Source organism: Cordyceps militaris, assembly GCF_000225605.1.
Source record: "Cordyceps militaris CM01 unplaced genomic scaffold CCM_S00001, whole genome shotgun sequence".
Classification (NCBI taxonomy): Eukaryota; Fungi; Ascomycota; class Sordariomycetes; order Hypocreales; family Cordycipitaceae; genus Cordyceps; species Cordyceps militaris.
In genome coordinates this window covers 3,296,130-3,311,382 of record NW_006271969.1, presented here as the reverse complement: position 1 = coordinate 3,311,382, position 15,253 = coordinate 3,296,130, and the positions used below count along the sequence as shown (strand labels likewise).

At 53.4% G+C, this 15,253-nt stretch overlaps 5 protein-coding genes across 5 annotated transcripts; 2 read left to right on the top strand and 3 right to left on the bottom strand.

Moving 5' to 3' along the window:
* Nucleotides 1-2,244: 2,244 nt before the first annotated feature.
* CCM_01064 (protein kinase, putative) lies at nt 2,245-3,460 on the bottom strand (the record flags this gene model as incomplete). Its single annotated transcript, XM_006666222.1, has 4 exons — nt 2,245-2,299; nt 2,341-2,822; nt 2,872-3,081; nt 3,140-3,460. 4 exons carry the CDS (start codon nt 3,458-3,460, stop codon nt 2,245-2,247), a joined length of 1,068 nt encoding a protein of 355 aa, XP_006666285.1.
* A 1,707-nt stretch (nt 3,461-5,167) lies between these two features.
* On the top strand, nt 5,168-6,016 carry CCM_01063 (uncharacterized protein; the record flags this gene model as incomplete). The annotated part of the gene is made up of 3 exons (XM_006666221.1): nt 5,168-5,244; nt 5,302-5,352; nt 5,401-6,016. The coding sequence occupies 3 exons, from the start codon at nt 5,168-5,170 to the stop codon at nt 6,014-6,016; spliced, it is 744 nt and encodes a 247-aa protein (XP_006666284.1).
* Nucleotides 6,017-6,142: 126 nt separating this feature from the next.
* On the bottom strand, nt 6,143-7,401 carry CCM_01062 (uncharacterized protein; the record flags this gene model as incomplete). The annotated part of the gene is made up of 5 exons (XM_006666220.1): nt 6,143-6,268; nt 6,331-6,798; nt 6,846-7,016; nt 7,079-7,307; nt 7,358-7,401. The coding sequence occupies 5 exons, from the start codon at nt 7,399-7,401 to the stop codon at nt 6,143-6,145; spliced, it is 1,038 nt and encodes a 345-aa protein (XP_006666283.1).
* Nucleotides 7,402-8,253: 852 nt separating this feature from the next.
* Nucleotides 8,254-11,148, bottom strand: CCM_01061 (pyruvate dehydrogenase kinase; the record flags this gene model as incomplete). Its single annotated transcript, XM_006666219.1, has 7 exons — nt 8,254-8,392; nt 8,546-9,552; nt 9,651-9,928; nt 9,963-10,261; nt 10,346-10,612; nt 10,813-10,943; nt 11,131-11,148. 7 exons carry the CDS (start codon nt 11,146-11,148, stop codon nt 8,254-8,256), a joined length of 2,139 nt encoding a protein of 712 aa, XP_006666282.1.
* A 1,527-nt stretch (nt 11,149-12,675) lies between these two features.
* On the top strand, nt 12,676-13,949 carry CCM_01060 (uncharacterized protein; the record flags this gene model as incomplete). The annotated part of the gene is made up of 2 exons (XM_006666218.1): nt 12,676-13,515; nt 13,578-13,949. 2 exons carry the CDS (start codon nt 12,676-12,678, stop codon nt 13,947-13,949), a joined length of 1,212 nt encoding a protein of 403 aa, XP_006666281.1.
* Nucleotides 13,950-15,253: the final 1,304 nt, after the last annotated feature.

The following is a 15,253-nucleotide window of genomic DNA, read 5'->3' as shown; positions in this document are numbered from 1 at the left end:
ACGGAGCCGTGAATGCCGTCTGGAGCGGCCGGCGGCACGTATTAACATGTGGGTTCTTTGGTACAACGAGGAGGGCTGGGAGCGGAGCGTCCAGGCGTCGAGCGAGACGCTGGAGAGCCCAGGTGCTAGTAAAAGAGAGAAGCGGAGGGAAAGAAAAGACTGACTGAGGCAAGCGTAGAAATGAAGTTGAAGCCCGCCAATATAATATCGATGGATCGCGTTCGGCGGCAGCCAACCGTGCTTTTGGTGGAGTTGACGAGGGGCAGCTAATAGGTTGTACCTCACTGTGGGCGACGTGGTGGTGGCGGTGGGGTAGGTGTCTAGGTGTCTGTCTAGGTACCTAGGTACCTAAGCGGATAAGTCGTGAGCTCAATGACAGCTTTTGCGAGACTAAAAGAAATCTACACAAAATCAATAAAAGAAACTGTGTCTTCAGCCCTGGGAGCTCGCCAAATAAAGTCTCCAAACTGATACAAATGATCAGTGAATGGGACTGTAGCTATCTTGCTCTGTTGGCTTCGGGGTTGGCGGGAGAGAGGCGATTTAAATGCAAGTTGCAAGGCTTTGTATCCAGAACAGGGTGACTGTCCGCGTGCGAGGTGCCGTTTCTTGTAAATTGTAACTGGCAGAATTTTCTCGACAAAGAAAAAGCTTCTGCATTTGTGGGTATGTGAATGAGTTGTACTTGAATACAACGGAAAAGCTACAAGCGCTTAGAAAGGCGAATGCACTCTGGCGCGACTAGAACGTGTCAGGGCACCTGACCAGCCACAGCTTGTGTAGGTACAGAGTACCCTGTACTTTCTACGAATATGAATATTTTTTTTCTTTGCCTCCCGCCCCTAAAAGAGGCCACCTGGCCCTCTGATCCTGACATATGAGGCGTACCTTGAAATAGGGCGGGCGAGTTTCCTTTCAACTGCCACTATCGTTCTACTAGCTATCTGGTGTTATACGGTTGCTGTAATGAGGCATCACAAATGCATTGACTGCAAGACATTGGGTTACACGGAGGTGAACATGGACCGAGTTCTAAAGAAACATATCCACACTTTACCAAAACCGCACCAACTTCTTTCTTTGTGTCCCTCATCAACACGTCTTCCAATTTCAGATCGAACAATCAAGGCTGGTGGTTGTGGCCTTCTCCGTGCTCAGTACCCTCACGTCTTACGACTTAGGGCTAGGACCTACTCCGAACGATGCCCTGCTTCAATCCATGTTTTAGTAATGATAAGCAATTAAGCCCTAGCTAAATTCACAGCGGCGGCCTTCCTAACAAATGGCCCTCCGAAGCGTGTAACTTTACGCTACTAGGGTTGAGATTTGAGCATTCTGCGATGGTACGTATGCTCAATGAACTAGAAGTTTCAAAATTGGAAGAGAAGCCGTGCAAAATTTCGGGGCCTCGATGTCAATCACAACCATGCCGACTAGAACTGTGGTTTCTATTAATACTCGGATTCCAAAATTGAACGATGCTATAGAATGACTCAAAACCGACGTAAAGTTCAAACATAGAAAAAGATGAGAGACATGACTGGCGTGGGTTTATTATACCCTATGTGTACGCTCCCGAAACCTTTCAGAAATCAAAGAAAAAAAGCATCTTCCGGATAAAAAGGGCCAGGTCCTGGAAGAAGAGCGCCATGTCCTAGAGGAAAGTGGCTAAAACCTGGATGAACATGACCAAGTACTGGCTGAATTGGAACTAGATGAACACTGCCATGTACTGGAGGGAAAGGGCCATGCGCTGGATGCAAAGGGACACGTACTAGAGGAACAGGGCCATGTCCTGGGTCCACGCCAACACGAACCATGCACGGCGGACTGCTGTGTCTGAAGCTCGAAGACCGAAAAGCGGCATGTCTTTGAGACTGGTGATTGTTTCGGGAACCAGACGATTCAACCATGCTGAATCGTCTGAAAACCGAGGCTATGTGGTCGCCATGTCTTTGAGACTGGCGATTGTTTCGGGAACCAGACGATTCAGCCATGCTGAATCGTCTGAAAACCGAGGCTATGTGGTCGCCATGTCCTCTGGGCCGACTGCTCATTCTCGCGGTGAAGCGAGAAAACATGTCAAATGGGTTGAAAGGCGAACGTTGGACCTCGTCATTTGGGGCGTGTCGCCATCTGTCGAATAATGATGTTCGACGCTGAAGTTCGAGTCGTGGAAAATGTCCATCCCTTGGGGCGTCAGCCGATCTACTACGAGCGGTCCCCGGTGGCCTGCGCCCCCATTCACCGGTGCTTCTGCTTCGATAAGACCTTTTCGATGACGTTCTCTCTCTTCGATCTTCCGTATCAGTAGCTGGTCGTCTCTGGTACTCCTCTGACCTTTCCCTACCCCGGAAGGAATACGAACGGCGCATATTGGATCCATTTGAGCCCATCAATGACGATTCAATCGTCATCCATGGGTGTTTATCTGCCTTTGACGACGACAATCGCTGGCGGGCGTCTGGTACCATCAGGGACATGATAAACTGTTGACAATGTTGCGTAATCCGACACTGCTTAAGCTTTTCAAGAGGAAACCCGATCTCCCCTCTGGCATATCGACAGACATCCCCGACGGTGGGAAACGGCGTTGTGCGCGTGAACATGGTGTAGACCACGGCACCCAGCGACCACATGTCGACAACGGAGGTGTAAGAGCCCTTGGCATTGCCCACTCCAAAAACTTCGGGCGCAGCAAATCCAACAGTGCCTCGCTGTGGCGTCTGCAAACTCATACTGCTTTCATGTCTTCGCTTGCTAATGCCGAAATCGGCAATCTTGACAAACCACCGAGGTCCCTTATTGACAACCATGATGTTCTGTTCGGGTCAGCACATCTCTCGAGAATTCACGTGAAGACAAACGTACTGCGGGCTTCAGATCCCGGTGAGTAAAGCCATTTTCATGCATGAATCGAAGTCCTTCGAGAACTTGGCTGGTAATAAGCCTGGCTTCGCGTTCTTGCAACGGTTGCTTGAGATGCTTCTGCAAATCACCGTGTTCAAGATATTCCATCACGATAAAAATACAGTCGTGCGACTCGTACCATCCATCTGAACGCACGAAGCAGTGTTGGTACTATTGAATCCCATCATTAGAGTACTAGAATGATTGTAGCTGGAAAGGCAACACGCACCTTTGGATGTGAGAACTTCATGACCGCCTCGAGTTCCCTGAGGTAATCAAACTCTTGGCCTGGGACAGCAGCTTTTCTGATCTGCTTTACGGCTCGTACTTTTGTTCTGCCGTCCGTTTTGCATCGCTCGAGGTGGACTATTCCGTAGCCGCCACGACCGAGTTCTCTGTCGCGAACCCACAGCTCTTCGATCCGCTTCTTGCGAACCGAGCGGGTTGAAATGTAGAAGATATTCTTGGTCTGGTTGGGATATATCTCGGCTTCGATTTTGGCATCGCGTACAATATCTGGCAAAGACTTAACCAGGTTGCTTCGATCCATGGTCACTGGACAACAAGGATCCCGAGAGTGAAGCCGAAGCCTTTCAAGATTGCCAGCGGTGGTCAAAGAGAGATGATTCGTGCCTCACTTTACACGATAGAGCACAGCGTTAGCTGATGATTCAAAGTTGAATAGACGTGAAGAGAATATACTGTGCATGTCGGATGTTGGGCGGGAGATCAGCAGCAATGCAAGGTATAGGGGGTGAGGCGGTTGAGCGATGCCGGAGGAAGCCTTGAATTTGAAGCCCCGCATCGGTATGCAATTGCATGCAGTCTGTGATACTTAACTTGGGGCGCCCAATGTATAGGTATCTATGTCTCGATACCAAGACGTCGTGCCATCTTGGGGGCAATTTTGTGCGCACAGTCTCCTATCGGACATCGATCATTTCTGTGCTCCGATGCGGGGACGAAGTTAACGGGTAGAGGCCTAGACGTGGAAAGATTGGACTTGATCGAACTCAGAATGCTCACGCCGAAGTCCTGTCCACTTCTCCAGCGCTGGCACTGCTGTTCTGGTGTCGCACCGAAAACCCCGTCGAACTTGTTCGGCGGTTTTCTCACATGATAAGACTGGAACACTGTCGGATTTACGTCGAGATTTCAGGACTCTCATGGCAGAACTGCGGATGCCATCTCAAAAATTGAGCCTTTCGTTGTAACGTCAATATCAGCCAGCAGTCCGACCAGCAGCAGAACGAAGCTCCAGTACGCATTTGTACAAGAATCACCGGGACATAAACATTGTCGAAGCTGAATGCTGGTGGAACTTTTTTCATCCTGTGTTGGCTTTGACCATACCGAATAGAGCGACACCATCGCTTCCGAATTGGCCGATAGAAAGGCGAGTCTAGCCGCTGGATATTCACTGCCCCGAGCTGATGCTGAGAGACCTGCAACGAAGCCGAATCAAATTGATTCCACGAGAAGTGGCCGATTAGCTTGTCAAGGTCTCGTCAAACACAAAGATCCCGGCACGGACCGCCTTTCCATCATTAATCTCGTGTTTCGTTTACGGCCCGAGGCGCAAGCTCCGAACCATGCGCGGCGGCGATGCGGCCTCGGCGTGAAAGCCTGTACAGCCACCATCCTCGACGGCAAGGCATGTACATGCCCGAAGACTATATGATGCAGAATGATGCGTATTGTTTGGGCCTTTTGCTTGTTGAAGATTGAACTCTGGGATTTCTCTCGTCAACAACACCGTGAGAGAAGACGGAATCATTGGTCCCGTCATCAATCTTTCAAGTGGCTCTGGGTGATGAAACCCTCATGTCGAAGAACTCGGTGCGATTCGGCTACACAGTCAAAGACCGTTTGGTATAGCCCGCCAAATGGGTCAACGTCGACTCCTGGGGGTTCTGTACACGGCTGCGGTCGTCCTTGTCTCACATGCCTGGTTGAGGGAGATGATGATTTTGGAAACGAAGAAGATATCTTGAGACGACGACAGGGTGTCGATTGGCGGGGGCGATTCATTGAGAAGGTGTTGTTGAGATTGCGGTTTGAAGTCGAGGACATTTGAGGTAGCCCCGCATTTTCTCCAAATCATCGACGCTGCGAGCTGGATGCTGGACTCATCATCATAATTCATTATCGTCAGTTTCGTTTGGGAAATCATGTGAAAAGTACCACCATCGGAAATTAATACCTCATAATCTCGCCGAAGCCAGTTTTAAAACACAAGGGCGTCCGGTAAAAAATCATGGCTTCCACCGCTGGCGGCCCTGTGCGCAAGAAAATTGTTCACCACCTCGGGTCGCCCTTCACCACGGTCTCCTGGTTCGTAACCTCCATCTTCGCCTGCTATCGTATCTATTACTAAAATCAATCCAAAAGGCCAGAAATATCTCAAGAAGACCAGGACACCATATTGGAGCTGCTCTGCGAGTATGTTCATCAGCTACCGCATGCCGCTTGTACTCACGATATGACTAGATATCTCAGCCCCATCGGCAAACATCGCCAGAGACACATTAAGCCTTCCAAAGGAAAGCGCGCAGAAAAGAAACGCAAGCGTCTACAAAAAGACGCCGGCCAAGATGCGGGCCAAGACGCCGTTGCCACGGCTGTCGACCCCCCGGCCAAGCCAGAAATTGCGTCGCACGTGGACGTTGGCTTCAGCGCCATCACGAGGGGCTTTCAAGACGTCAATGACGCAAAAGAGGATGGCGGGACCAAAGGAAAGCAGAAATACGACATGGTATTCGTCTGCCGTGGCAACCAAGCGGCCGCATTCAACAGCCATTTCCCACAGATGGTAGCCGCATCCTGCCGCGAGAGCCAGCCGGATCGCGCCACACGACTGGTGGGCTTCTCCAAGCCGTGCTCCGACAGGCTGAGCAGCTGTCTTGGCATCGCACGCGCTTCGTCCGTGGCTATCCGGAGCGACGCGAAAGGATCCAGTGTGCTGTGGGATCTGGTGAGGAAGGCTGTCGAGCCTGTGCGGTGCGAGTGGCTGGAAGAGGCCCGGAGTCTACAATACCGTCCATCGCAGATAATATCTGTAGAAACCTCTGTTGGACCTAAGAAGAGCAAGGCAGTAGCAGCGTAATAGCGAAACGGGACTCGGGCACGGAATGGGTATGTTTGTTAAGGTGCTAAAGCGAAATAATGAAGGCAATAAAGAAAGCGAAATAAGCAAGTCGAGAACAAATCAAAAACATGTATGACATAAAATCTAGTCCGAATCGTCGTCGTCGTAACCAAGCGGGCGTATGACACGCTGTGTATCTATCTCCCGCCGAGCATACGTCTGTTGACTGCACCCATTCATCTCCCTGAGCTCTGCGACAGATAAACGATCCTATCCCACTTAGTTAGTCTATGAAGCCACCCTGGCTGTAGAAGGTAGACTCTCAGACACACCTCACCAGTCTTGGTCCAGCCGCCCTTGCGGCGCGGCATTGCGTCCGTCTTGGAAGACCGGGCGCGGGACCAGTCGCCGATCACATTGGGATCGTCGTTCACTACGGACGCCGTCGAAGCGCCCGAGAACGCCGTGAGAGATGAAGCGGAAGAGGAGTCGGCCACCGAGGCGGGCTGGCGGCGGCGCTCCATCTCGCCGTCAGGGCCCCAGGCGTTGAAGGACTGGTTCACCACTGACGAAGCGTCCGAGTCGGTGTCAAGGAGCGTCGTAGGCAGCGACAGGTCGCCCGCCGTGGATCCCGCCGTCGATGACGCCGCCTCACTGACAGCCTTGGCCTTGCCGCGCAAATGCCGCGGCACCGTGAGGGTGGACACTTGTTGCGACAGGAACTCGGTGACGCACGGAGTGCCTGCGGCCTGTTCATACGCGTCGTCGAGCCCGAGCTGCGAGAAGTCACTGATTGGCGCCTGTAAACGCGTCAGCATCGGTCACTGGTGAGAAATTGGCAACGTACTCTGGGGAGGTCGTCGTCGTCGTCGATTGGAAAAAAGTCTTGAGTCATGACGAAGTGTTGCCGAAGCGTTTGCTGCTGTTCCTCCTCGGGCGAGATGTGTCCGGTCTCGAGTGGTCCGGGTGTGAGGCCGGGCTCCTGGATCTCCGTCCAGGCCACGCAGCGTCGGCATTGCTAATTCAACGTTGGTATTTTGAACAGAACAGACAGCAGTAGAGAAGGGACGAGAAACGTACGGATTCACCGTTGCGGCGGGAGTTCTTGCTGAAGTCGTCAATTGACTTGACCAGCATGCACACCTCGCAACGCATCTCCGCGCGCGCGCCGGCCGAATGCTGCTTGCATGTCATGCCGCTGTGTGCCGGGTCGAGGTGCCGACCGGAAGAGAGGTACCGTAGGTTCTTCTGCTGCGCGTTGGAGAAGTCGGACAGGTTCTTCCACTCGCCGCCAACCTTGCAGCGGAAACTAGAAGGCGACGTGTTAGCGGAAGCGGTCTCAAGGGAAGGGAAACGCACCGAGTGGGAGCGGCCGAGGCGCTGGAGCTGCCTTCGGGATTCATGATTGTTGATGGTTAGAGAAAAAGAAAGAGAAAGAGAGGAACGAAGCAGGACTTTAAATACACACCGCTTGGAGGAGTGCCAAATAGGTAGCTGCCAGCTGGCGGCCAAGTGCTAGATTGGCGTCATCCGTTTGCTCTGTCCATTTGCGCGCTTGTGAAAAGTTAGCAGATGCATGATCAGCGCATAGATGTACCTAACCAGGTATACAGCTGAAAATTGACCACTTGACTTACACGCAAGCCTTGGGTAAGTAAGTACGCATCAAAATATGCGTACAACACTTGACCTAGGCTTCACAGACCTGGCAACACTGTTCTATAACGCTTGGTACTTGTTGACAATTTGATTATATTACTTAGTGGGGTTGAGAAAAGACCACGGCTCTTTCGACCTAAGAACTAAGCGTGGCATAGTGACTTGGGTCGAGACTTGGTCTTGCAACTGCAGTAATGATGAATAAAACATGGTACTCCATTTCGCAGCACGCTCTGCTTTCAAGAGACGCGCCGCGAATATACGCCGACTAAATTACAATTTTGCCACCTTGTAAGCCAACAAAGCAATAAAAGAAACCACTGTGTGCCTAAACCTTTCAACATCCCAAAACAGAAACCAACAGAAAAACAGACCCCCAATGCAGTGTGGTTAGATTCCGAACCAGGAATTGCCCTTTTCCGAGGCGAAAATAATTTGCAAGCCCCCAATGTGTTGTGCCCGCTCAACAGATATATAAAATAAAATCCCAAAGAGGCCGATAAGTATTTGATGGCCAGTCACCCCGTTTGACCACGTGGCGTCTCTTTCGCCCCCTTGCCGCTTGTTGCAGCTCTTGATGTTGCCAAAGCGACTCCCTACAGCTGCTGATCGTCACTACGGTTGTAGCTGCTGGGGGGTGCATTCACGACCGCCTCGGCGTCACCCACTTGCTTTCGCTCCGTCACCTCGCGACGTTGCTTGTCCTTGAGGCGCTTGCGCAGAACCAATGATGGGCTGGACGCCCCGGCGGTGTTTAGTTGCTATTGCAGCGGTTCCGAGGATGACGACAAGCGGTTGAGGTGGAGGTAGACGTCGGTGCCGTATCTAGAGGAGAGTCAAGTTAGCAACAAGTGACATATGGCGAATTTGACAGTCGCGTCAACTTACCCCTCCATGCTAATCAACTTCAAGTCGCCGCCAAAGTAGCGCGCATACAGTCTGGAGATGGGCAGTCCGTAGCCAAAACCGGCCATGGGGGCCTTGAAATCGCTCTTGTCAAAGTCGGGGTCCAAATTGGGTGTGCGATCGACGGTGGTGTACATGTAGGTCCAGACGAGTGGGATGGCGCTGCGGGGAATGCCACCACCCTCGTCGCTAATCTTGATGGTAATGTCCTCCTTGCCCTCGGCCACAATGACCTTGGTGACGGGAAACTCCTGCTTGTCCATGCCATGGGTCTCAACGACGGCGCGCAGAGAGTTTTTGAGCGTCTCGAAGAGCATGTGGGACAGATGGCCTGGAACGTACATGAAGTCGAGGTTGGGGTTGCAGACCAGTTGGACTTTGGGGGCCTCAAAGAGGCCGTAGTGGTCCTCACAAACGAAGCGAGCATTCTCAATAGCCTCCTGGGCGAGGTCCTGGACATTGGTCTTGGTGCAGATGACGCCGACATAGGTAGGGTCGCGGTGGTGGCTCTGGTCAGTCAGGGCAATGTGCTGTCCGAGAAGCATACGGATGCCGATGCGAGACATGTAGAAGCGGTCGAGGAAGGACTGGATGGTGCTGTCAATCTGGAGGCGTTGGCGTTTGCGCTTGTACTCGAGAATACCCTGGGCCATGGTGGTGACGACGCCATCGTGGCGGCGCTTGATCTTGTGCAAGGTCTGGGCGAAGCGCTGGTTGTAGAGGTGCAGCTCGGCGGGCCAGGCGCCGGTGTCGTCGACGGTGGCATAGTAGCGCCGAGAAAGGGACTTGGCCTTGGCGTTGCCATTTCCGTTGCCGTTTGTGTGGCCCCAGCCGGTAGGATCCTCGTCAATGGAAGGGTTGGGGGTGGCCTCGGAGAGTTGCTGGTAGCCGCCCATGAGGGCGTGCCGTGACGGCTTCATTAAGCGATCTCGTGTTTCCTTGTCAAGGTCGGGGCGGGCCAGCTGTGTGATTTCCTGGGTTGGGGGAGTCTGGGTCAGCGAAAACAGGTCCGAGGTAGCGATGGAAACAGAATGAGGGAGCAAAAATGCGTTTCGAGGGACCGAATTGGCGGGATTGGTAGACTCACTTCGAAGGATTGGGCGTACCAGTCCTTGACTTTGATAACCGAGGGCATGTCGTTTACGCCATCGGGAAGGTCTTCCAATTCGCGGACTCTGTGGGCTAAGCGGATGGGAAGCTCCTCGGAAAGGAATTGTGAGGCTCGGAATAGCGTTCCTGTCGGGCGAGAGTTAGCAATGAGCCGTTGCGCGGCGGATGCATGGTGCTTGGGGGCGGACGGCTTTCGTCGAGGCACGCGGGCAGAAAAAAAGGTGGTGATGCGGGTGCTTGCGGCAGGCATCGAGGCTCACGAGCGTAGCCGGATCAGCGAGTGACTAACCTGTGGAGGGCTTGTCGCCGAACTGAACCATTTGGCGCAGACTGACGCCGGTAGCAGGAAACTGTGCATAGTGACGGATGGTGTCCATCAGCTTCTCGGAGGCCTTCCACGACATCTCGGGGGATTGGGATGCTGGAAGATAGCTTTTGGCGCGGTAGTAGGTGTCGGAGAGAAGACGACGGAGGAGACGCATGGCTGCGGTGGAGGGGGGACCTGGCGGCGCGGCGAACCGGCCCCAGATTTGCGGGAGAGGGGAAGTCACAGTTGGGCGCTGGGCGGGCGTGACAGGGCAACACCCGCTGTACTTGGGTATTAAAAAAAAATGGTACCAAAAAAAACTGCCAAAATGGCAGCGCGCTCCGGTAGCGACCCAAGTAACTAACTACCTAGGTAGGTAGGTAGAGACTGAATGGCCAGTATGAATCAAGACTAGAATGGTTGGCTGGTGGGATCGGCGTGCCCGCGATGGTACGTTTTTGGCGCGAGATGGTGCTGGTTGCGGTGATTCCAGTGGCTGTGTGGACAGTGGCTGCAGGGGCTGCACAGGCGGTGTTGAAGTGGTTGCTTTGGTTGCTTCCTGCTGTCGTGTGCGCTGGAAGGCCTGATGGAGGGGACTTGACTTGACAGCCGAGGTTGCAATCCAAGACACGCTGCTATGACGTCGTGTTAGCAGTTGCACCTGAGCGTTCGGCCAACTTGCTACTTTTCAGATGAAGAAAAAACCTGGGGAAATTGGCATATGAAGATTACGAAAAAAAAAAATATCCCCCAAAACAACATGGGCGTCTCTCTTCCTTTATTCAACACAAGCTGTCGCGTGTTAGTATACTTTTACGTGAGAAGAGGGGACATCGAGTCTTGGGTCCCCCTCCCCCATGTAACCAAGATGAGAGAGCCCCCACGCCGTCTCATCATGGCGCATAGCTTTCTTTCTTCCCTGCGCAATTCGCCTTCTTCCTGGACTCCCGGGCACATTTCTACCTAGGTAGTTACAAAGTATTACCCGGCCTGCGTCTTTGGGATCCTGCTAGCCTCGCCAGGGGAACGTTTCGTGGGGCCGGCACCGTGTTAGTGCAGTACGCGGCCACTGACAGGGCGTCGGCAGTGCACTGCTCCAGTCCTCTGAGTAAGACGGTAGTAACCTGCGTGAGAATCTGACTATTCGTACCCTGGCCAAGACCGGCATTGGGTAGCGGAGATGATGAAGCGTATCTTATTATTCGGAAATAGGCCAGGCAAGGGAGATGGCGCCATGTCTCAGCTTCACGGCATCGTCGGGGGCGTGGAATCGAGGTTTTGGTGAGACTATATCGAAACAATCTAGTCTTGTGTACGGAGTGCAGGGACGTGTTACGGGAAGTGCGGGAAGGTTGTACATGCATGATGGAAATATAGGTATGCATAAGGTAGTAGCGGCAAAAAGTCGTTGCTGTTGTTGTTTACCTGGATAGGTCTTGAGAGCCGCATCGGATTCCGGTTGTGACTGCCGGTGCTACGCCTATCAATCTACAGATTACTGATAGCTGTCACAGTCAGCAAGAGATGGAAATATGTCCTCGCCAGATGCGATGCAGGCAGGAGCTTGTCAAAAAATCCAGGGCGATCAAGTCGGGCAAATTTTCCACAGTACATAGCCTGACCAATTGATTGCTAATTGCTCATTTCCTGGCCTGCGCACAATGTCACAAGTCACTCGCTACGGAACCTCAACTCACAGCACAGCTTCGGCAAAAGCTGGCAAGTACCGGTGCTCAGCTCGGCCAAAGAGGTATCCCCATTGGAGGTGGCAAAATGTCTGGCATGCCAGGCCCTCGCTGCAGTCTGCAGGGCATCTTCAGCGGCAAGCCACACTGAACACTGCAGGCCAGCTGTACCCCCGGCCCCCTAAGAAAGAAAATACAGGCCTCCCTTGCCCGTTTGCTGTCTTCCCTGGTCGCCTCCAACTTGAGCTCCAAACTTCCAAGCCATACCCCACTTCTCCAACCCCGGCCAATCATTCACGTGCTGTTTGTCGTTCGCCTGCATCTCGGTCGTCCGTCAGAATCTCGGCCATCTCGGCGCTCCTCGGACTCGTCACACTTGCCCACCTGTTTGTCGCACAGCGTCGTGCATCCCTGTCACAACCTTCATCGTTCGTTCGATGCGGCAAATCAACCCCCCCAATATCAACATGGCACGCATCCATACCTTTGCTCTGGTCGCTTGACTCGTCGTGTCCACTCCTTTATACCGCAAAAGCACTCTACAGATGACTGGTGCACACGCCTTCGCTCACCGCCCACACCGATTGATCCCCACGAGTCGACGACTTCAACAGAGACGCGAACTTGCTGATTATTAGCGCCGTCTCTACTCCACGACCCACGGGTAGATCCAAAGGCCACTTTTTTATTATCTTCCTCTGGTCTTGTCAGGAAGCGGCATAGCTCGACTGTGGACTGTGCTTCTATAATAATCCTGACAACGCACCACCTGCATCTCACATTGGCGGTGTGTCTTGCAACAAAAAACAACGAGGTTGGGCACTGACCGGGCAGCTTCAACGCGCGCAGCCCCCAGCCCAGGGGTCGCAGGGAAGCGCCGGGGAAAGTGGACTCGAAACTCTGATAGAACGCGTAGAAGAAAAAAAAAACAATCAGTGGACAACATCTTCTTTTTGGCTATGGAATGGCAGAACGAGGAGTGGCAGCGAGCGGAGGACTACGACAACGACATGAACGCAGTAGACGCCCTTCACCACCACCACGACCAGCACCACCATCACAATGCCGCGAGCTTCAACAGTCCTGTAGCGCTAGATCGCCGCAGCACTGCTGGGAGTAGCACCAGCAACGGGCCTGCACCGAGCACCAATAGCTTTCGCAGCTCCTACGACAGCTATCGCGACCTGCATGCGCCGTCGTCCTCACCGCCGGCGCATCCCATTTACGGCCAGTCCAGCCCCAGTGTCGTCTCCAGTCTCAACCACTCCGCCGTCCCTGGCGGCTGGAGTCCTCTGCATCGCCAGCCCTCGTCCACGCCCTCACGGAGCCAGGTCGCCGCCCCGAGTCCACGCAGCAGCCGCAACGAGCTCGCGCGTCGCCTGGCCCTTCTCGCCCAGCGCCTCACATGCGGCGACGACATCAACGAGCTGGCCCTGGCCGGGCAGCTCGACCAGATGGAAAAGGCCGTCAGCCCGCCGTCGTCCCCGAACCCGCGACGGCGACCGCCCCCCACACCGCAGCAGCAACAGCAGCCAACGCCGGCCCCTGCCAGCGGGCCGTCGGATCCCGAGACGCCCAAGTCGCCGCCGCCGAGGAGTGAAACCGAATCTGTGTTCGGCTCCCCGCTCTCCATGATCCGATCGCAGTTTTCCGACCTGTCGCTGGCATCCATGCGTGAACGCGAGCGCGAGCGCGAGCAGGAGCGCATCGCCGAGGAGGAGCGGGCGTCGCGCGAACAGACGGGCATCACAGAAGCAAAAGCCAAGCAGCTCATTGGCGAGGCCAACAAACTCAACGAGGAGCTGTCGCAGGTGGCCGAGAATTTGAAAGCGCGGCAAGAAGAGATGGAGGTATGCATCACCCATTCGTCGTTTTCACCACTCTCGACATCCCAGCTAACCTGACTGATCAGCACATTAACAACCTCCTCATCGAGCGCACCGAAAGAGCGGCCGAGCGCATCGTTTTCTTGCAAAATCGCGTGTCTTACCTGGAGCGCGAGCTCGACGACAACGACGATGAGCTCCAGCACCTGCGCATCGGCCTCAAAGCCGTCGAGATCCAGCTCCCGCCCAACCCTGACGAGGAGCTCCAACGCTGCATCAACGTCTTCAAGGACGACTTTCGCCAGATCAAGCGGGACCGCGCCAACCGCGGGGCCAGCATCGCCTCCTCTCGCGCCTTTGTCACCTCGGCGCCGACCACACCCAGTCCGGGTGGTAAACGACGACCCGCCACCTCCTATCCAATGTACACGACACCACCCCGAAACGATATGAAATGAACACACCTTGTCTCTTTTTTTACTTCTCTCTCTCTCTCTCGACATGATACCACGAGTGGCAACGAAACAACGCACTAGCCTGCCTTTTCCTCACGACTGCTAATTTCTTGATTTTCCTTGTTTGGTTTCTTGACTTCTAGCTACACTGCATTGACGAAAAGTTTTCCGTTCTTTGGTAGCGTTGGCAACGCTTTATGAGACATGTCGGCTATGATATCCCGATGTGTTGAGAAATTTTTTTATTTTTAGATTGTTTCGAAATTGTCCTGCTGCGACGACTCGACAGTGTCGCTCTGTTCAGCTTGGATTCTTCTCTTTTCCTGTCCTTTTCGATGCTGTACATAGAAGCGAGCATGTTACGCAGTAAGCGAGCACTGTAATATGAGTGATTGAATCAATTTCAAAACTTTTGATGTGTTATATATAACAGCCAGTAGAAACGGGCCTCTTGCTTTACTTTCTGCCTCCTCTGTCTCTGGCTTTCATTCTCCTGAAAACAGATCCGAGACCTTATGGACCGCTCTCTAGCCTAGCTATTGAAGATGATTAGAACCCGTCTTGGGGATATGCTAACGTCGTCCATTTACGTGAAGCTCATAGTACGTACTACTTGTACATGGACTTGTCAGAATACAAACGAAATCACACAGCGGCTCCCAAATGAGCAATCACCCAATCAAACTAGCGTTTGGTTTAAATCAGTCTCTATTTTGATTTGCTATTTTTCTTCTTCAAAATTCACAATTCACAACACAGCTCTGCGATGCCTCCCTCGCTCGCCTCGTCCATCCTTTGCTCGGCCTACCCTGGGGCAGAGGGGGATAAGACGACGCAAGGTCCAAATAGCTGTCCTGCTAAGTCCACAGTCTCAGGTAAATGTACGCGCATCCCGGGCCAGGCGACTAAAGACAAACCCCCAAGGTGTAAGCGGAAGCTGAACCTACAAGGCTGTGTGACGTTTGCGGGGGGGGAGGGTTCCTATCTGAGTAGATGTGAGCAGATCGTCTCGTATTTACAAGGCGGCTCTGTACGTTGTTACTCCCCGGCTAAGCAATGATTTGGTGACTTTCTTTTTAATCATGAGTAACTATGCTCCAAGGCTGCAATGGGTGTATGTACGACGTCCCCCCCCCCCATGGCGAAAGCAATGGGACGGACGCGGTCCGCGGCCGGCAATGCAAGGCTGGAATGCTCCGTGAGCGATCTTGTCCCTTTTCGCCGACTTGTCCATTTTTCTCCGGTCCTTGTCCCGGTCGTTGCCGCGAGAATCAAAGGCAGGTTGCGAGACGTGGCCTATATACGCC